The following is a 24598-nucleotide window of genomic DNA, read 5'->3' as shown; positions in this document are numbered from 1 at the left end:
ATTAAATATAATTAAAATAACCATAATAACTAATAAGTAAAATAACTATTCAATGATAATATAATTATACCAATAATAAAATTAATTATAGTTATGAAAATGGACATAACTAACAAATGTTATAGTAATTATAACAAGGTATACCCCTGCCAGGTATACCCCTGCCAAGTATACCCCTGCCAGATATACCCCTGCCAGGTATACCCCTGCCAGGTATACCCCTGCCAGGTATACCCCTGCCAGGTATACCCCTGCCAGGTATACCCCTGACAGGTATACCCCTGACAGGTATACCCCTGTCAGGTATACCCCTGTCAGGTATACCCCTGCCAGGTATACCCCTGACAGGTATACCCCTGACAGGTATACCCCTGACAGGTATACCCCTGCCAGGTATACCCCTGACAGGTATACCCCTGACAGGTATACCCCTGCCAGGTATACCCCTGACAGGTATACCCCTGACAGGTATCCCCCTGACAGGTATACCCCTGACAGGTATCCCCCTGCCAGGTATACCCCTGACAGGTATACCCCTGCCAGGTATACCCCTGACAGGTATACCCCTGCCAGGTATTCCCCTGCCAGGTATTCCCCTGCCAGGTATACCCCTGTCAGGTATACCCCTGTCAGGTATACCCCTGCCAGGTATACCCCTGCCAGGTATACCCCTGCCAGGTATACCCCTGACAGGTATACCCCTGCCAGGTATACCCCTGACAGGTATACCCCTGCCAGGTATCCCCCTGCCAGGTATACCCCTGCCAGGTATACCCCTGCCAGGTATCCCCCTGACAGGTATACCCCTGCCAGGTATACCCCTGACAGGTATACCCCTGCCAGATATACCCCTGCCAGGTATACCCCTGCCAGATATACCCCTGCCAGGTATACCCCTGCCAGGTATACCCCTGCCAGGTATACCCCTGCCAGGTATACCCCTGCCAGGTATACCCCTGCCAGGTATACCCCTGCCAGGTATACCCCTGCCAGGTATACCCCTGCCAGGTATACCCCTGCCAGATATACCCCTGCCAGGTATACCCCTGCCAGGTATACCCCTGCCAGGTATACCCCTGCCAGGTATACCCCTGCCAGGTATACCCCTGCCAGATATACCCCTGCCAGGTATACCCCTGCCAGATATACCCCTGCCAGGTATACCCCTGCCAGGTATACCCCTGCCAGGTATACCCCTGCCAGGTATATACACCTTAAGCCTTCCACCGGTATTTACAGTATGATCAGAGCACTATAATGTGTAGATAAATGGTTTGGTGAGACAAGATGATGAATAAGACACATGTACAACACCTGGGTGTTGTACATGTGTTGTACCTGACCAGTACTGTTTCTGGTATTTGTGAACGACATGACGGAAGGAATAGACTCTGAGGTGTCCCTGTTTGCAGATGACGTGAAGTTGATGAGAAGAATACACTCGATCGAAGACCAGGCAGAACTACAAAGGGACCTGGACAGGCTGCAGACCTGGTCCAGCAATTGGCTCCTGGAGTTCAATCCCACCAAGTGCAAAGTCATGAAGATTGGGGAAGGGCAAAGAAGACCGCAGACGGACTACAGTCTAGGGGGCCAGAGACTACATACCTCACTCAAGGAAAAAGATCTTGGGGTGAGTATAACACCAGGCACATCTCCTGAAGCGCACATCAACCAAATAACTGCTGCAGCATATGGGCGCCTAGCAAACCTCAGAACAGCATTCCGACATCTTAATAAGGAATCATTCAGGACCCTGTACACCGTGTACGTTAGGCCCATATTGGAGTATGCGGCACCAGTTTGGAACCCACACCTAGCCAAGCATGTAAAGAAACTAGAGAAAGTGCAAAGGTTTGCAACAAGACTAGTCCCAGAGCTAAGAGGTATGTCCTACGAGGAGAGGTTAAGGGAAATCAACCTGACGACACTGGAGGACAGGAGAGATAGGGAAGACATGATAACGACATGCAAAATACTGAGAGGAATTGACAAGGTGGACAAAGACAGGATGTTCCAGAGATTGGACACAGTAACAAGGGGACACAGTTGGAAGTTGAAGGCACAGATGAATCACAGGGATGTTAGGAAGTATTTCTTCAGCCACAGAGTAGTCAGGAAGTGGAATAGTTTGCGAAGCGATGTAGTGGAGGCAGGATCCATACATAGCTTTAAGCAGAGGTATGATAAAGCTCATGGTTCAGGGAGAGTGACCTAGTAGCGACCAGTGAAGAGGCGGGGTCAGGAGCTTGGACTCGACCCCCGCAACCTCAACTAGGTGAGTACACACACACACACAACACACACACACAAACACACACACACAAACACACACACACACACACACACACACAAACATACACACACACACAACACACCACACACACACACACACACAACACACACAACACACACACACACAACACACACACACAAACACACACACACACACAAACACACACACACAAACACACCACACACCCACAAACACACCACACACACACAAACACATCACACACACACGTAAACACACCACACACACACACACACACACAAACACACACACACACACACACACACCACACACACACACAACACACACACACACACACACACACACACACACACACACACACAAACAACAACACACACACACACACACACACACACACACACACACACACACACACACACTACCCGTGACAACCAGACATAACAGTAACATCTACAAACCCAAGGATTGGCTGTCGTTGCAACCTATGATTCCTTTGCAACCCTGGACACCTGTGCAACATTTGGCTACCTTCATTCCGAAGACGTTCCGCCAACCAGTGGCGTCTACAGTCCAATGTCTCTGATGGAAAGTAATCAGTTGCATCGCAGATAGGTGAACAGTCCCTTACCTCTGATAGAAAGAACTCAGCCTGACAGCTATGACTGAAAGTCTGTACAATCAACAACACCTAGGTGTTGCACACCATGTACGTGTTGCACACCATGTACGTGTTGCACACCATGTACGTGTTGCAAATGTACTTCAGAGAGGAGCCAGCAAGGTGTAAGCAGTAGTTTACACAGGTTATGAGCAGTAGTTTGCACAGGGTGTAAGCAGTAGTTTACACAGGTTATGAGCAGTAGTTTGCACAGGGTGTAAGCAGTAGTTTACACAGGTTATGAGCAGTAGTTTGCACAGGGTGTAAGCAGTAGTTTACACAGGTTATGAGCAGTAGTTTGCATAGGGTGTAAGCAATAGATTTCACAGGGTGTGAGCAGTATTTTGTACAGGGTGTGAACAGTAGTTCACACAGGGTGTAAGCAGCAGTTTACACAGGGTGTAAGCAGCAGTTTACACAGGGTGTAAGGAGCAGTTTACACAGGGTGTAAGCAGCAGTTTACACAGGGTGTAAGCAGCAGTTTACACAGGGTGTAAGCAGCAGTTTACACAGGGTGTAAGCAGCAGTTTACACAGGGTGTAAGCAGCAATTTACATTGTGTGTTTACCTCAACACTGAGTGAGGTTGTCACCTCCTAACAAGGCATCTAGTCACCTTCCTTGTTATCTTTTATGGGCCTGGACAAACCTGGCTCACTTTCTCTCACTTTCTCTCTCTCTTTACTCTGTTTTCCTTTAACTTTTCCACTTTCACTCATTTTCTTACTCATTTATAATTTTTTGAGAATTTTCAAAAATACGCATTTCTATTTTCACTAATATTCACATTAACGCAATTTTCCATTAACACATTTACGTAATTTTACATTTGATTTACTAATTTACACCTTTTTACACTTTCTCATTAATATATTTACGTATTTTTATATTATTCCATTTAAATATTTACAATTTTCTATAGATATTTACAAAGATTTAAAGTTCCTTAAAATATTTTGTAACTGGGATAAAAATTTCTGCACACAACTCTAGAATACCTCATTAGATAGACTTCAAACCAACGCCAACAGTGTTTCCTCTTTGCTAAATATTGATTTCTGAACTCGAGAATGACTCTCTGTATTGGCCTGAAACTTTCGAAGCTCAAGAAAATGTAAATTTGTAAGAGATGAACGCGGCCTCTACAGGAGGAGACGAAGAATCACCAACCTTCACATATCTCACATTTACAAAATTTGTTAGGTAAAAAGATTGGTCGGTTAATGGGGTTTAAAGTCTATCTACTACACGAGGGTCATTAAGACTGGTTGGTTGGTTAATGGGGTTTAAAGTCTATCTACTACACGAGGGTCATTAAGACTGGTTGGTTGGTTAATGAGGTTTAAAGTCTATCTACTACACGAGGGTCATTAAGACTGGTTGGTTGGTTAATGGGGTTTAAAGTCTATCTACTACACGAGGGTCATTAAGACTGGTTGGTTGGTTTATGGGGTTTAAAGTCTATCTACTACACGAGGGTCATTAAGACTGGTTGGTTGGTTAATGGGGTTTAAAGTCTATCTACTACACGAGGGTCATCAAGACTGGTTGGTTGGTTAATGGGGTTTAAAGTCTATCTACTACACGAGGGTCATTAAGACTGGTTGGTTGGTTAATGGGGTTTAAAGTCTATCTACTACACGAGGGTCATTAAGACTGGTTGGTTGGTTAATGGGGTTTAAAGTCTATCTACTACACGAGGGTCATTAAGACTGGTTGGTTGGTTAATGGGGTTTAAAGTCTACTACACGAGGGTCATTAAGACTGGTTGGTTGGTTAATGGGGTTTAAAGTCTATCTACTACACGAGGGTCATTAAGACTGGTTGGTTGGTTAATGGGGTTTAAAGTCTACTACACGAGGGTCATTAAGACTGGTTGGTTGGTTAATGGGGTTTAAAGTCTATCTACTACACGAGGGTCATTAAGACTGGTTGGTTGGTTAATGGGGTTTAAAGTCTATCTACTACACGAGGGTCATTAAGGCTGCAGGTCACCTGTACACCACCAGTCAAGAATACTTTAATACCTAAAATACTGATTAATGTAAACTACCAGTGTATATACACTGAGATATACACCTCTCAGTGTATATACACTGAGATATACACCTCTCAGTGTATATACACTGAGATATACACCTCTCAGTGTATATACACTGAGATATACACCTCTCAGTGTATATACGCTGAGATATACACCTCTCAGTGTATATACACTGAGATATACACCTCTCAGTGTATATACACTGAGATATACACCTCTCAGTGTATATACACTGAGATATACACCTCTCAGTGTATATACACTGAGATATACACCTCTCAGTGTATATACACTGAGATATACACCTCTCAGTGTATATACACTGAGATATACACCTCTCAGTGTATATACACTGAGATATACACCTCTCAGTGTATATACACTGAGATATACACCTCTCAGTGTATATACAGTGAGATATACACCTCTCAGTGTATATACACTGAGATATACACCTCTCAGTGTATATACACTGAGATATACACCTCTCAGTGTATATACGCTGAGATATACACCTCTCAGTGTATATACACTGAGATATACACCTCTCAGTGTATATACACTGAGATATACACCTGTCAGTGTATATACAGTGAGATATACACCTCTCAGTGTATATACACTGAGATATACACCTCTCAGTGTATATACACTGAGATATACACCTCTCAGTGTATATACACTGAGATATACACCTCTCAGTGTATATCCCTCCAGAACCACGGTAACCCTCCCTCTCTGTACTGTTCAACTATTCCCCTCACTCTCCCCTCAGGTGCAGGAGCGTCAGTGCGTTGCTAAGACTTCCCTCACCCTGGAGGTGAGGGGAGATGAGTAGGGGAACTAAGGGGAGGATAAAGAGGGAAGTGAGGAGAGAATGAAATGAGGGGAGAGGGAAGTGAGGGGAGAGGTAAGACAAGAGAGAAATTAGGGGGTGATGCACTAAGGGGAAGTGAGAGGTGAGAGAGGGGAGGTGTGAATGGCTCTCTTCTCCCCCTCATTTTCCCCTCACTAGGATCTACGTGGTACCTAAAGCCTCTCTAATGTACTACCACCACCCAGACTAACACCACCCAGACTACCACCACCCAGACTACCACCACCCAGACTACCACCACCCAGACTAACACCGCCCAGACTACCACCGCCCAGACTACCACCGCCCAGACTACCACCACCCAGACTACCACCACCCAAACACCACCCAGACTACCACCACCCAGACTACCACCACCCAGACTACCACCAACCAGACTACGACCACCCAGACTACCACCACCCAGACTACCACCACCCAGACTACCACCACCCAGACTACCACCACCCAGACTACCACCACCCAGACTAACACCACCCAGACTAACACCACCCAGACTAACACCACCCAGACTACCACCACCCAGACTACCACCACCCAGACTACCACCACCCAGACTACCACCACCCAGACTACCACCACCCAGACTACCACCACCCAGACTAACACCACCCAGACTAACACCACCCAGACTACCACCACCCAGACTACCACCACCCAGACTACCACCACCCAGACTACCACCACCCAGACTAACACCACCCAGACTACCACCACCCAGAATAACACCACCCAGACTACCACCACCACCCAGACTAACACCACCCAGACTACCACCACCCAGACTACCACCACCCAGACTACCACCACCCAGACTAACACCACCCAGACTACCACCACCCAGACTACCACCACCCAGACTAACACCACCCAGACTAACACCACCCAGACTACCACCACCTAAACTACCACCACCCAGACTAACACCACCCAGACTACCACCACCCAGACTACCACCACCCAGACTAACACCACCCAGACTAACACCACCCAGACTACCACCACCTAAACTACCACCACCCAGACTACCACCACCCAGACTAACACCACCCAGACTACCACCACCCAGACAACCACCACCACCCAGACTACCACCACCCAAACTACCACCACCCAGACTACCACCACCCAGACTACCACCACCCAGACTAACACCACCCAGACTAACACCACCCAGACTAACACCACCCAGACTAACACCACCCAGACTAACACCACCCAGACTAACACCACCCAGACTAACACCACCCAGACTACCACCACCCAGACTACCACCACCCAGACTAACACCCCCCAGACTACCATCACCCAGACTACCACCACCCAGACTAACACCACCCAGACTACCACCACCCAGACTACCACCACCCAGACTACCACCACCCAGACTACCACCACCCAGACTAACACCACCCAGACTACCACCACCCAGAATAACACCACCCAGACTACCACCACCACCCAGACTAACACCACCCAGACTACCACCACCCAGACTACCACCACCCAGACTACCACCACCCAGACTAACACCACCCAGACTACCACCACCCAGACTACCACCACCCAGACTAACACCACCCAGACTAACACCACCCAGACTACCACCACCTAAACTACCACCACCCAGACTAACACCACCCAGACTACCACCACCCAGACTACCACCACCCAGACTAACACCACCCAGACTAACACCACCCAGACTACCACCACCTAAACTACCACCACCCAGACTACCACCACCCAGACTAACACCACCCAGACTACCACCACCCAGACAACCACCACCACCCAGACTACCACCACCCAAACTACCACCACCCAGACTACCACCACCCAGACTACCACCACCCAGACTACCACCACCCAGACTAACACCACCCAGACTAACACCACCCAGAATACCACCACCCAGACTAACACCACCCAGACTAACACCACCCAGACTAACACCACCCAGACTACCACCACCCAGACTACCACCACCCAGACTAACACCCCCCAGACTACCATCACCCAGACTACCACCACCCAGACTAACACCACCCAGACTACCACCACCCAGACTACCACCACCCAGACTACCACCACCCTAGACTAACACCACCCAGACTACAACCACCCAGACTAACACCACCCAGACTAACACCACCCAGACTAACACCACCCAGACTACCACCACCCAGACTAACACCACCCAGACTACCACCACCCAGACTAAGACCACCCAGACTAACACCACCCAGACTAACACCACCCAGACTACCACCACCCAGACTACCACCACCCAGACTACCACCACCCAGACTAACACCACCCAGACTAACACCACCCAGACTAACACCACCCAGACTACCACCACCCAGACTACCACCACCCAGACTAAAACCACCCAGACTACCACCACCCAGACTAACACCACCCAGACTACCACCACCCAGACTAACACCACCCAGACTACCACCACCCAGACTACCACCACCCAGACTAACACCACCCAGACTACCACCACCCAGACTAACAACACCCAGACTACCACCACCCAGACTAACAACACCCAGACTACCACCACCCAGACTAACACCACCCAGACTAACACCACCCAGACTAACACCACCCAGACTACCACCACCTAGACTAACACCACCCAGACTGCCACCACCCAGACTACCACCACCCAGACTACCACCACCCAGACTACCACCACCCAAACTACCACCACCCAGACTACCACCACCCAAATTACCACCACCCAGACTACCACCACCCAAATTACCACCACCCAGACTACCACCACTAAAATTACCACCACCGAAACTACCACCACAACTACAATCACACAAACTACCACAACAACTACCATCACACAAACTACCACCACAACTACCATCACACAAACTACCACCACAACTACCATCACAACTACCATCACACAAACTACCACCACAACTACCATCACAACTACCATCACACAAACTACCACCACAACTACCACCACAACTACCATCACACAAACTACCACCACAAATTCCATCACAACTACCATCACACAAACTACCACCACAACTACCATCACAACTACCATCACACAAACTACCACCACAACTTCCATCACAACTACCATCACACAAACTACCACCACAACTACCATCACAACTACCATCACACAAACTACCACCACAACTACCATCACAACTACCATCACACAAACTACCACCACAACTTCCATCACAACTACCATCACACAAACTACCACAACAACTACCACCACAACTACCATCACACAAACTACCACCACAACTTCCATCACAACTACCATCACACAAACTACCACCACAACTACCATCACACAAACTACCACCACAACTTCCATCACAACTACCATCACACAAACTACCACCACAACTACCATCACACAAACTACCACCACAACTTCCATCACAACTACCATCACACAAACTACCACCACAACTACCATCACACAAACTACCACCACAACTACCATCACACAAACTACCACCACAACTTCCATCACACAAACTACCACCACAACTACCACCACAACTACCATCACACAAACTACCACCACAACTACCATCACACAAACTACCACCACAACTACCATCACACAAACTACCACCACAACTTCCATCACAACTATCATCACACAAACTACCACCACAACTACCACCACAACTACCATCACACAAACTACCACCACAACTACCATCACACAAACTACCACCACAACTTCCATCACAACTACCATCACACAAACTACCACCACAACTTCCATCACAACTACCATCACACAAACTACCACCACAACTACCATCACACAAACTACCACCACAACTACCATCACACAAACTACCACCACAACTACCACCACAACTACCATCACACAAACTACCACCACAACTACCATCACACAAACTACCACCACAACTACCACCACAACTACCATCACACAAACTACCACCACAACTACCATCACACAAACTACCACCACAACTACCATCACACAAACTACCACCACAACTTCCATCACAACTATCATCACACAAACTACCACCACAACTACCACCACAACTACCATCACACAAACTACCACCACAACTACCATCACACAAACTACCACTACAACTTCCATCACAACTACCATCACACAAACTACCACCACAACTTCCATCACAACTACCATCACACAAACTACCACAACTACCATCACAACTACCATCACACAAACTACCACCACAACTTCCATCACAACTACCATCACACAAACTACCACCACAACTACCATCACACAAACTACCACCACAACTACCATCACAACTACCATCACACAAACTACCACCACAACTTCCATCACAACTACCATCACACAAACTACCACCACAACTACCATCACAACTACCATCACACAAACTACCACCACAACTACCATCACACAAACTACCACCACAACTACCATCACACAAACTACCACCACAACTACCATCACACAAACTACCACCACAACTACCACCACAACTACCATCACACAAACTACCACCACAACTACCATCACACAAACTACCACCACAACTACCATCACAACTACCATCACACAAACTACCACCACAACTTCCATCACACAAACTACCACCACAACTACCACCACAACTACCATCACACAAACTACCACCACAACTACCATCACACAAACTACCACCACAACTACCATCACACAAACTACCACCACAACTACCACCACAACTACCATCACACAAACTACCACCACAACTACCATCACACAAACTACCACCACAACTACCATCACAACTACCATCACACAAACTACCACCACAACTACCATCACACAAACTACCACCACAACTACCACCACAACTACCATCACACAAACTACCACCACAACTTCCATCACAACTACCATCACACAAACTACCACCACAACTACCATCACAACTACCATCACACAAACTACCACCACAACTACCATCACACAAACTACCACCACAACTACCATCACACAAACTACCACCACAACTACCATCACACAAACTACCACCACAACTACCATCACAACTACCATCACACAAACTACCACCACAACTACCACCACAACTACCATCACACAAACTACCACCACAACTTCCATCACAACTATCATCACACAAACTACCACCACAACTACCACCACAACTACCACCACAACTACCATCACACAAACTACCACCACAACTACCATCACACAAACTACCACCACAACTTCCATCACAACTACCATCACACAAACTACCACCACAACTACCATCACAACTATCATCACACAAACTACCACCACAACTACCACCACAACTACCATCACACAAACTACCACCACAACTACCATCACACAAACTACCACCACAACTACCATCACACAAACTACCACCACAACTTCCATCACAACTACCATCACACAAACTACCACCACAACTTCCATCACAACTACCATCACACAAACTACCACCACAACTACCACCACAACTACCATCACACAAACTACCACCACAACTACCATCACACAAACTACCACCACAACTACCATCACAACTACCATCACACAAACTACCACCACAACTACCATCACAACTACCATCACACAAACTACCACCACAACTACCATCACACAAACTACCACCACAACTACCACCACAACTACCATCACACAAACTACCACCACAACTACCACCACAACTTCCACCACAATTACCATCACACAAACTACCACCACAACTACCACCACAACTACCACCACAACTTCCACCACAATTACCATCACACAAACTACCACCACAACTACCACCACAACTACCACCACAACTACCAACACAACTACCACCATCACTAAGTTAAGGTTTAGCTTACTTTCAGTTACCTAACATAAACCTAATACCGAGAACAATTACAAAAACCAGTCCTTGACGCACCTACGTCATCCGTCTCACTTAAAACCCTCGTAATATTTTTTTTTTTTTTATTTACGTACGTAAATCTAAATAAAGCGAAATATAGCGAAAAGTTCAGTAATAAATCTTGAGGCTACGGCGATAAACGTAAAGAAAATGGAAGGAATAAGTCGTGTAAACTAATAATAGAAAAATAAAAGAATAGGAGGAGTAACTCGTGTAAACTAATAATTGAAAATGCAAGCTTAAAGGGCTAACTCTTGTAAAATAATCACTGTAGAAAATGGTAGAGTGAAAGGGGTAACAAGTGTAATATAACGTTAAAAGAAAACAGAAATTTGCAAGGGGTAACTCTTAAAAAATTCGAGTTATCCTGTGTTTTTCAACTTTCCAGGTTAATTATGCTCCACCTTTGTAAACACTAAACACTATTCTTTGGCTCTAGGAGGTAATGGATAGTGTTTAAAATTACTCTAAAGTTTTTTAAAACTAATTACAGAGAGATGATATGTAACACCTTTGTATATCCTTTAGCTCGACCGCTAGCGCACTCGGCTTACACACTGAGGTCCGGGGTTCGAATCTCCTCCGGTACGGCTAGAAAACATTAAGGACGGGTTTCCATAAGACACCTGCTGTCCCTGTCCCTGTTCACCCATCAGTATAAAATGGGTACCTGGGTGTTAGTGGACTGGTGTGGGTCGCATCCTGGGTGTTAGTGGACTGGTGTGGGTCGCATCCTGGGTGTTAGTGGACTGGTGTGGGTCGCATCCTGGGTGTTAGTGGACTGGTGTGGGTCACATCCGTGGTGTTAGTGAACTGGTGTGGGTCGCATCCTGGGTGTTAGTGGACTGGTGTGGGTCACATCCTGGGTGTTAGTGAACTGGTGTGGGTCACATCCTGGGTGTTAGTGGACTGGTGTGGGTCACATTCTGGTTGTTAGTGGACTGGTGTGGGTCACATCCTGGGTGTTAGTGGACTGGTGTGGGTCACATCCTGGGTGTTAGTGGACTGGTGTGGGTCACATCCGTGGTGTTAGTGAACTGGTGTGGGTCGCATCCTGGGTGTTAGTGGACTGGTGTGGGTCACATCCTGGGTGTTAGTGAACTGGTGTGGGTCACATCCGTGGTGTTAGTGAACTGGTGTGGGTCGCATCCTGGGTATTAGTGGACTGGTGTGGGTCACATCTGGGGTGTTAGTGGACTGGTGTGGGTCGCATCCGTGGTGTTATTGAACTGGTGTGGGTCGCATCCTGGGTGTTAGTGGGCTGGAGTGGGTCGCATCCTGGGTGCTAGTGGACTGGTGTGGGTCACATCCTGGGTGTTAGTGGACTGGTGTGGGTCGCATCCTGAGTGTTAGTGAGCTGGTGTGGATCGCATCCTGGGTGTTAGTGAACTGGTGTGGGTCGCATCCTGGGTGTTAGTGGACTGGTGTGTGTCACATCCTGGGTGTTAGTGGACTGGTGTGCATCACATCCTGGGTGTTAGTGGACTGGTGTGGGTCACATCCGTGGTGTTAGTGAGCTGGTGTGGGTCACATCCGTGGTGTTAGTGAACTGGTGTGGGTCGCATCCTGGGTGTTAGTGGATTGGTGTGGGTCACATCCTGGGTGTTAGTGGACTGGTGTGGGTCGCATCCGTGGTGTTAGTGGACTGGTGTGGGTCGCATTCTGGGTGTTAGTGGACTGGTGTGGGTCATATCCTGGGTGTTAGTGGACTGGTGTGGGTCATATCCTGGGTGTTAGTGGACTGGTGTGGGTCACATCCTGGGTGTTAGTGGACTGGTGTGGGTCACATCCTGGGTGTTAGTGGACTGGTGTGGGTCACATCCGTGGTGTTAGTGAACTGGTGTGGGTCGCATCCGTGTTAGTGAACTGGTGTGGGTCGCATCCTGGGTGTTAGTGGACTGGTGTGGGTCACATCCTGGGTGTTAGTGGACTGGTGTGGGTCACATCCTGGGTGCTAGTGGACTGGTGTGGGTCACATCCGTGGTGTTAGTGAACTGGTGTGGGTCGCATCCTGGGTGTTAGTGGAATGATGTGGGTCACATCCTGGGTGTTAGCTGACTGGTGTGGGTCACATCCTGGGTGTTAGTTTACTGGTGTGGGTCACATCCTGGGTGTTAGTTGACTGGTGTGGGTCACATCCTGGGTGTTAGCTGACTGGTGTGGGTCACATCCTGGGTATTAGTGGACTGGTGTGGGTCACATCCTGGGTGTTAGTGGACTGGTGTGGGTCACATCCTGGGTGTTGACTGGTGTGGGTCACATCCTGGGTGTTAGTGGACTGGTGTGGGTCACATCCTGGGTGTTAGTGGACTGGTGTGGGTCACATCCTGGGTGTTAGTGGACTGGTGTGGGTCACATCCTGGGTGTTAGTGGACTGGTGTGGGTCGCATCCTGGGTGTTAGTGGACTGGTGTGGGTCACATCCTGGGTGTTAGTGGACTGGTGTGGGTCGCATCCTGGGTGTTAGTGGACTGGTGTGGGTCGCATCCTGGGTGTTAGTGGACTGGTGTGGGTCACATCCTGGGTGTTAGTGGACTGGTGTGGGTCACATCCAGGGACAAAATTGACCTAATTTGCGGGAAATGCTCAGCATAACAAGCTACTTTCTATAAGCCGCTTGTTATGCTGAGCATTTCCCGCAAATTAGGTCAATTTTGTCCCTGGATGCGACCCACACCAGTCCACTAACACCCAGGATGTGACCCACACCAGTCCACTAACACCCAGGATGTGACCCACACCAATCCACTAACACCCAGGATGTGACCCACACCAGTCCACTAACACCCAGGATGTGACCCACACCAGTTCACTAACACCCAGGATGTGACCCACACCAGTCCACTAACACCCAGGATGTGACCCACACCAGTTCACTAACACCCAGGATGTGACCCACACCAGTCCACTAACACCCAGGATGTGACCCACACCAGTCCACTAACACCCAGGATGTGACCCACACCAGTCCACTAACACCCAGGATGTGACCCACACCAGTCCACTAACACCCAGGATGTGACCCACACCAGTCCACTAACACCCAGGATGTGACCCACACCAGTCCACTAACACCCAGGATGTGACCCACACCAGTCCACTAACACCCAGGATGTGACCCACACCAGTCCACTAACACCCAGGATGTGACCCACACCAGTCCACTAACACCCAGGATGTGACCCACACCAGTCCACTAACACCCAGGATGTGACCCACACCAGTCCACTAACACCCAGGATGTGACCCACACCAGTCCACTAACACCCAGGTACCCATTTGCTGATGGGAAACATAACAGGTGTAAGGAAACACGCCCAGTGTTTTTACCCTTGCCGGGAACTGAACCCGGACCATCACCGTGTGAAACGAGAGTTTTAACCACCAGGCCACAGTGTCATTCCACCATGGAAGATGTGCTCATTTAACATCACATGCCTGTAATCCCTTCCCAAGAAGGACATCACTTGTAATCCCTTTCTTAAATCGCTAGCAAAGGCATCAGGCAGGGCTACATCTGTTTTTGTCACTTCACCTGTTTTACATGGGCCAGTAGGCATTCTGCAGTGCTCCTCCATTCTTATGGTATAGACTATAAGAACGATGGTAAGTTAGGCATAAGAATTAACTGGGCGTCTACGCTGGAAACTTAATTATTTGCCATCTTAATGACATCAAACGTAAATTCTGTGCCGTCACTGATGGCACTTTAGTCGCGAAATGACTAAGATTTATTCTAGAATATATAAATTAGTCAGTCTGACTGACTCATAGACTGACTGATATTGCAGTAGCCAGGCTTAAAGCTTGGTTACAGGTACTTCTGACAGTCTGACTGACACACATACTGACTGATATTGCGGTAGCCAGGCTTAAAGCTTGGTTACAGGTACTTCTGACAGTCTGACTGACACACAGACTGACTGATATTGCAGTAGCCAGGCTTAAGCTTGGTTATAAGTACTTCTGACAGTCTGACTGACACACAGACTGACTGATATTGCGGTAGCCAGGCTTAAAGCTTGGTTACAGGTACTTCTGACAGTCTGACTGACACACAGACTGACTGATATTGCAGTAGCCAGGCTTAAGCTTGGTTACAAGTACTTCTGACAGTCTGACTGACACACAGACTGACTGATATTGCGGTAGCCAGGCTTAAAGCTTGGTTACAGGTACTTCTGACAGTCTGACTGACACACAGACTGACTGATACTGCAGTAGCCAGGCTTAAGCTTGGTTACAAGTACTTCTGACAGTCTGACTGACACACAGACTGACTGATATTGCAGTAGCCAGGCTTAAGCTTGGTTATAAGTACTTCTGACAGTCTGACTGACACACAGACTGACTGATATTGCGGTAGCCAGGCTTAAAGCTTGGTTACAGGTACTTCTGACAGTCTGACTGACACACAGACTGACTGATATTGCAGTAGCCAGGCTTAAGCTTGGTTACAAGTATTTCTGACAGTCTGACTGACACACAGACTGACTGATATTGCGGTAGCCAGGCTTAAAGCTTGGTTACAGGTACTTCTGACAGTCTGACTGACACACAGACTGACTGATATTGCAGTAGCCAGGCTTAAGCTTGGTTACAAGTACTTCTGACAGTCTGACTGACACACAGACTGGCTGATATTGCAGTAGCCAGGCTTAAAGCTTGGTTACAAGTACTTCTGACAGTCTGACTGGCACACAGACTGACTGATATTGCAGTAGCCAGGCTTAAAGCTTGGTTACAGGTACTTCTGACAGTCTGACTGGCACACAGACTGACTGATATTGCGGTAGCCAGGCTTAAAGCTTGGTTACAGGTACTTCTGACAGTCTGACTGGCACACAGACTGACTGATATTGCAGTAGCCAGGCTTAAAGCTTGGTTACAGGTACTTCTGACAGTCTGACTGGCACACAGACTGACTGATATTGCAGTAGCCAGGCTTAAAGCTTGGTTACAGGTACTTCTGACAGTCTGACTGACACACAGACTGACTGATATTGCAGTAGCCAGGCTTAAAGCTTGGTTACAGGTACTTCTGACAGTCTGACTGACACACAGACTGACTGATATTGCAGTAGCCAGGCTTAAAGCTTGGTTACAAGTACTTCTGACAGTCTGACTGACACACAGACTGACTGATATTGCGGTAGCCAGGCTTAAGCTTGGTTACAAGTACTTCTGACAATTTGACTGACACACATACTGACTGATATTGCGGTAGCCAGGCTTAAAGCTTGGTTACAGGTACTTCTGACAGTCTGACTGACACACAGACTGACTGATATTGCAGTATCCAGGCTTAAAGCTTGGTTACAAGTACTTCTGACAGTCTGACTGACACATAGACTGACTGATATTGCAGTAGCCAGGCTTAAGCTTGGTTACAAGTATTTCTGACAGTCTGACTGACACACAGACTGACTGATATTGCAGTAGCCAGGCTTAAGCTTGGTTACAAGTACTTCTGACAGTCTGACTGACACATAGACTGACTGATATTGCAGTAGCCAGGCTTAAGCTTGGTTACAAGTACTTCTGACAGTCTGACTGACACACATACTGACTGATATTGCGGTAGCCAGGCTTAAAGCTTGGTTACAGGTACTTCTGACAGTCTGACTGACACACAGACTGACTGATATTGCAGTAGCCAGGCTTAAGCTTGGTTACAAGTACTTCTGACAGTCTGACTGACACACAGACTGACTGATATTGCAGTAGCCACGCTTTAGCTTGGTTACAGGTACTTCTGACAGTCTGACTGACACACAGACTGACTGATATTGCAGTAGCCAGGCTTAAAGCTTGGTTACAAGTACTTCTGACAGTCTGACTGACACACAGACTGACTGATATTGCAGTAGCCAGGCTTAAAGCTTGGTTACAAGTACTTCTGACAGTCTGACTGACACACAGACTGACTGATATTGCAGTAGCCAGGCTTAAAGCTTGGTTACAAGTACTTCTGACAGTCTGACTGACACACAGACTGACTGATATTGCAGTAGCCAGACTTAAAGCTTGGTTACAAGTACTTCTGACAGTCTGACTGACAGACAGACTGACTGATGAAGACTTACGAAGGTATAAACAGATAATTCAATAATTACGTGATTTGTAAAATTATTTATTAGTGAGTATAAGATTATCCGTGAGTGTTTGCTGCCATCCACTGGATGAATATGGAGTATATTTGGGAAGCAATTATCAAAAACTCATTTAAAATTATATCCTCTCTATAATTTTGTCTTATACGTTTAAAGATAACTTTTTTCATTATTTTAATGTAAAAATTAATAATTTTGTACCAAAGGAACCTTAGAAAACTTACCTGACCTTATTATAACAAGCGAAATTTAGCCTAATCCAATATATTTTTATAGAGGTTTACAATAACTGAATAATAAACAGTGAAATATTATTTTCGTTAGGTTCAAAATAATTTTTCCGAAATTATTTCATACAAAAATTTTCGCTTGCCTTATTCGGCAAGAAGAGTGTTGCTATTTAAGCCAAAATCGCAAGTTTTACTTATTTGGCATGATATATATATATATATATATATATATATATATATATATATATATATATATATATAGATATATATATATATATATATATATATATATATATATATATGTGTGTGTGTGTGTGTGTGTGTGTGTGTGTGGTTATTTAGTGCATCATATATGGAATTTATACTAATTTATTCAATTTATTTTCTCTTTTCAGGTGTATATCACGAACTCCGGGCGGCAGACCCTTGTTTTACCTGCACCTTCCAGTATTATCCTACGACCCCTGACCATGCTTATGCTCATGTACACACGACTACCACCACCTCGACGACTTTCCACCAGCCTTGCCTCTCCACCAGTCAGACTTATCTGCCTACCACACGCCAGCAGCCCACACACACGCCCTGTCTGCGTACTGCTCAACAACAAGCTTGTTTGGAGTCCAGTCAACAAGCGTCTCTACCAACCATCCAGCAGCCTTGCCTTCCTGCCAGTCCACACTCGTGCCAGCAGACCAGTCACCAGTCTAGTCATCCAGCGAGCTACCAGTCTAGTCACACCTTCACTCCATTGCATCTAAGACCTGTGGAGGAGACAGAAGCGGCTCACGACCTACTGGAGTTGGCTCGTTCAGCTCCTGCCTACTCCTATCAGCCTCCCACGCCAGCTTCCTCCTGTGACTCCCTGGAGGCTCCCTCAACTAGCTACTCAGAGGCCACAGTGTGTAATGGGGATGAGCACTTGTACGAGGACAGTGAGGCCAGCCTCATTTCTACTCCTACACCGTCTCCGGCAGGTAGTAGTGATGCGGAGAACGTAGCCCCTCCCTGCTCCCTAGGACTCAATGATGGACGTTCTAGGGTAAGGATCGGAAGGACCGAAGGAGTGAGGTTAGGGCGTCATAAGCCGCGGTACACGTGTTCTGAGTGCGGGAAGCACTACGCGACCTCCTCAAATCTCTCGCGGCACAAACAGACGCATCGCGACCTCGACTCCGGCAACGCACGTCGCTGCCACGTCTGCGGGAAGGCGTACGTCAGCATGCCGGCACTAGCCATGCACGTGTTGACGCATAACCTGACGCATCGGTGCGGCGTGTGCGGCAAAGCGTTCTCTCGCCCCTGGTTGCTACAAGGCCACATGCGCTCACACACAGGGGAGAAGCCTTTCGGGTGCGCTCACTGCGGTAAGTCCTTCGCCGACCGATCCAATCTGCGCGCACACATGCAGACGCATTCCCAGCTCAAGAACTTCAGGTGTAAACGCTGTAACAAGTCGTTCGCTCTCAAGTCGTACCTCAACAAACACTACGAGTCAGCGTGCTACAGGGACGGTGCTTGTGGAGAAATTTGCACTTCCCCGGGTCCCTGAACCAGGCCAACCACACCTATGAACTTGTGTGTGGCCATCCAATTGTACCTACTGTGGACCTAAGTGGCCACAACTTCAACCCACGGTGGGCCGAGGTATGGCCACGAATACGCAATCTATAAACCTTAAAGTGGCCATACCCGCTAACTCACACGTGGATCTGTGACCTGAATTAAGACTTGGCAATAAGGTCAGGTAACCTGACAGGTAGTTTAGCAGATCTTCCAGAAGGTGCACTAAAATTTAACAGCGAAAAAAACAAGTGCTTTATTTTGCTCCTGTAAAATTTATACTATTATTCAATATTGTGATCTGTGATTTTTATGTGGCATTGTATAGTACGGAAGTCATGGTAACGACCTGATCCCCGTGGTCTTAAAGACATAACGAACGACACCGTGGATTTCTATGGTCTGTTTAATCTTGTATTAGCAAGGTATTTAGGATTCAATACGGCATAAGGTATTCTGTGGCCCTATAATCCCACAACAAAGTAGCAAGTTTCTCATCTTAATGGAGAAAATAAGAAGTTGTATAACAAGTTTGGGACAACGTTTTGCCCCGAAAACACTTCGTGAAGAGCGAAACGTCCCAGTATATACTTGTTCTACAACGTGTCTTCTTTTTCACCATGTGATCTACTTTCTACGAGATCAAAATTAACGATAAACGAACCCTGAAAATGTAGAGATAGCAATGGCTGGTATTCCTACATCAATTTCTAAAAAGTAATAACTGGAAATTATACAGCCAAAGCAAACTATTTAGCCTGCTAGGTTTAAACTCTATCTATCACATGATTAGGGCCATATGCCACCTAGTGGTTAACATCAAAAATATTTAGATGAGTGTTGAATATGAGAGATGAGGAACCAGCTGGGTGGAACCAGACCGACCAAGGTCGAATTAGTTTATCTAGGGCCGGATTGGTTTCACCAGGGCCGGATTAGCTTAACCAGGGCCGGATTAGCTTAACCAGGGCTGGATTAGTTTAACCAGGGCTGGATTAGTTTATTCAGGGCCAGATTTGTTTCACCAGGGCCGGATTTGTTTACATGACACCCACCAAAATCTTAACTCAATTCAATTCTTCAATCACCAGCTTCTCTCGGCTGCAACTGAAGCCATTATCTTTTGCGAAGTGAATCACGCGTCTTGTCACCGTCTTGTAGACCAAGAAACCTACTACGTCGTCTACATTACCGGCTTTTCGTAGACAGAAAAACGAGGGAAACGGACGTGGATGCCTTCACTTGAAATACACCAAAGACTTTTCGGGCATGTGGACCTTGTTAACAATCAAAACATCGTCCCAGGACCGAAACATCTTAATGAAACGTGTCCTGACACATACATGGCTATCTTCCTAAAGCTGTCTCTAGGCATTTGCCTTCTTAATACTCACAAAATAATTCTGGGAATTCCCTTTCCACTTAGTGCAAAAAATCTTCGGAAAAAACAAATTCACAGATCAAACTAATTCAAGGCCCATTTTATATGGGGTTCGAATCTCTGACTGCGTAGGATCAAACACCAACAAAACAGTAAAAATGTCGTATTTTAATTCTCTGTAAATTATAGACAATGCTATTCAACAGAAACAGGAAGTTGAGGCCTAATTAGGCCTAAAAATGGTCTTTAATAATGAATTCTTGACGAGAAACACAAGTGTATTTCCTGAGCTGACTCACAGAACAGTGCTTGCAGTCCTCCAGTTCTCACGGTGCTCCAGTTCTCACGGTGCTCCAGTTCTCACGGTGCTCCAGCACTCACGGTACTCCAGTACTAACGGTATTTCAATACTCACGGCACTCCAGTACACACGGGTTTTCCAGTACTCACGGTGCTCCAGTACACACGGGTTTTTCAGTATTCACGGGTTTTCCAGTACTCACGGTTTTCCAGTACTCACGGCTTTTCCAGTACTCACGATTTTCCCAGTACTCATAAACTGCTCCGTTACTCAGTGTTAATACTCATCGGGTGTTCCAGTACTCACAATGCTCCAGTACTCACAGTGCTCCAGTACTCTCAGTTATCCAGTGCTCACAAGGCTGGAATGGAAGCCTCTGAAGACCCAAAGGAACCCTTGCAAACCCTAAGTCAATCTCTGGAGACCCAAAGGAACCCATGGGAAGCCTAATCTTTGGAAACCCAAAGGAACCTTAAAAAGGCCTAGCTAAACCAGTGAAAAGCCGAACCCTCTGGAAACCCATAGGAATCCTTGGAAAGCCTAATTAAACTTCTGGAACAACTGCAAAGCCTCTGGAAATCCAAGCTGAAAAGAGCCTCTGGAAAGCCAAAGGAATCCTTGGAAAGCCTAATTAAACTTCTGGAACAACTGCAAAGCCTCTGGAAATCCAAGCCGAACAGAGCCTCTGGAAAGCCAAAGGAATCCTTGGAAAGCCTAATTAAACTTCTGGAAATCCAAGCCGAACAGAGCCTCTGGAAAGCCAAAGGAATCCTTGGAAAACCTAATTAAACTTCTGGAACAACTGCAAAGCCTCTGGAAATCCAAGCCGAACAGAGCCTCTGGAAAGCCAAAGGAATCCTTGGAAAACCTAATTAAACTTCTGGAACAACTGCAAAGCCTCTGGAAATCCAAGCCGAACAGAGCCTCTGGAAAGCCAAAGGAATCCTTGGAAAACCTAATTAAACTTCTGGAACAACTGCAAAGCCTCTGGAAATCCAAGCCGAGCAGAGCCTCTGGAAAACCAAAGGAATCCTTGGAAAGCCTAATTAAACTTCTGGAAATCCAAGCCGAACAGAGCCTCTGGAGAGCTCTACAAAGGTTGATGTGAGCACGTCTGTGGGTCATGTTCGGGAAAGTTACACATTTTTTTTTCACTCTCCCATGAATGTCCGTCACCTTCAGACATATGAACTTTCTTGATCATCGTTTACAAATGCACGTTTCCGAAGACTCCCAAGCTGCTGTAAAATGACTTTGTAAGCTGATTACTTTGTAAGTTACTTTGCTAGCAGTTGCTTTTTAGATTAATTATTTTTTGAACACATTGTAAAAAAGTGACTTTGTAAACGAGTGACTTTGTAAACGAGTGACTTTGTAAACAAGTGACTTTGTATAAACAACAGCTGTATTTCGTATTTCGATTATCACACAATTTGTATTAAATACAACTATAAAGAGGTTACAATAGGCACTAGCTTGTAATGTTCATGGTACTTTAATGGGGGAGCGGTACAGCCGTAAGGGTAAAACAGCGCCTGAGGAACGAGAGGCCAATCAAGTTTGATGAGAGGAGAAAAGGGAAGCTACCTCCAGTTCCTTAGATCAAGAGTCCTTCAGTGGCAGCACCTCCTCCTCCCTCCCTCCATGAAGGGACAAGGCATTAGGGTCGAAATCTCTCAGAACGATGATTAGCAGTAACCACATTAATATATTTAAGCAATAAGCATAGCAATACGTATATTGTTACCGCATCATAACTAGAAGTAGTAAGCTAAAACTAGAAACTAATAAATCTAGAATCTCCTTCATAAGTTGTGATCTAGAGTCGTTATTTTTATACGAGGTAAATTGAATGTTTTGCGTTTCCTTTGACATGGTTGTATGTAAGGAGGATGTTGAGGACCTCCTTGGTGTGCTCCTTGCTCACATTCTCTCTCTCTCCCTCTCTCTCTCTCTCTTTTTATAGTAGATAATTCTTCTCAGCGGATACAATTGGTGAGGATTTCCAAGTCCTCTGGTATCTCTCTTTCCCATTTATTCGTTTAAACTCACTCTCTCTCTCTGTATCTACTCTACAAATCTGTTATCTCTTAGCAATACCATTGTTCCGTTCATGTTCTTCTTCTTCTTTTCAATTAAGATCGAGTTACAGTCAACCACAGGAATTCCTAGACAGCATCTCACCAATATTCCAAATGAGATTAGGTAATCAATTTACAATTACTGAAGCCTTAAAGGGGTCATACAGCGCCTGGTAAATGGGAGGATGTTAGGTTTGATCTGAAGGAGGGAAGAATAACTCAGGTTCTTTGGATCAAGACCCCTTCAGCATCAAGCTGTTACTCTTGAAGGGAAAATTGATAGATGTCAGTATGTTTTCTTTGAGATGAGTTTTTCTGAGATGATTTTTTCTCTGACATGATTTTTGAGATGATTTTTGAGACGTCTCACCAAAGTTGAACCCAAAAAGCTTCATTTGTTTAGGGATCTTCATTTAACATATTGAATCTTAACAAATTACAGATTTTGGGTGAGTGGGTTGGGATTTTAGGTAGGATGGGATTAGGATGGGAGGGGAATAGGGTGGGAAGGTTTTAGGGTAGGATGGGATTAAGATGGGGTATTCCAAGGGGTGTTGAGGGATATCTGGGGTATAGCAGGATGTAAAGGATAACTAGAGTATTACAGGGGGTTAGGGATAACTATGGTATACCAGATAACCAGTGCATACCAGGTGCTATATGACTCCTACGGTTTTAACGCTTCCCATGAAATGACTGATCTTAGGATTCAGGGTCCCAGTGGTCCTGTGGTCCCAGTGGTTCTATGATCCCAGTGGTCCTGTGGTCCAAGTGGTCCTGTGGTCGCAGTGGTTCTAATGACCAAGTGGTTAAAGTGGTCCTGTGGTTCCAGTGGTCCTGTGGTTCCAGTGGTCTTATAGGTCCAGTGGTTCTGTGGCCCCTGTGGTCCTAGTGGTTCTAGTGATCCAGTGGTTCCAGTGATTCTATGGCCCGAGTGGTCCTTTGGTCCCAGTGGTCCTATGGTTCAGTGGTCCTCTGGTCCAAGTGATCCTATGGTCCCAGTGGTCCTATGACCCCAGTGGTCCTGTTGTCTCAGTGATCCCAGTGGTCCTCTGGTTCCAGTGGTCCTGGAGAACCTGACGACTTACTTTTAACCCATGTGACCTGGTGA

General features: G+C 46.4%; 1 protein-coding gene across 1 annotated transcript in view; it reads left to right on the top strand.

The window, feature by feature from the left end:
* Positions 1 to 23945, top strand: part of LOC128704773 (transcriptional repressor scratch 2-like) — a 51266-nt gene extending 27321 nt beyond the window's left edge. The window contains exon 2 of the mRNA XM_053799917.2: positions 18557 to 23945. Coding sequence (XP_053655892.2) covers positions 18557 to 19713 — 1157 coding nt within the window. The 3' untranslated portion in view covers positions 19714 to 23945. The remainder of the gene's footprint in view (positions 1 to 18556) is intronic.
* The last annotated feature ends 653 nt before the right edge of the window (positions 23946 to 24598 follow it).

The sequence above is a fragment of the Cherax quadricarinatus genome, chromosome 99 (genome assembly GCF_038502225.1).
Source record: "Cherax quadricarinatus isolate ZL_2023a chromosome 99, ASM3850222v1, whole genome shotgun sequence".
In the NCBI taxonomy this organism is placed as follows: domain Eukaryota; kingdom Metazoa; phylum Arthropoda; class Malacostraca; order Decapoda; family Parastacidae; genus Cherax; species Cherax quadricarinatus.
The sequence above is the reverse complement of the archived record's forward strand: the minus strand, read 5'-3'. Positions and strand labels throughout refer to the sequence as shown.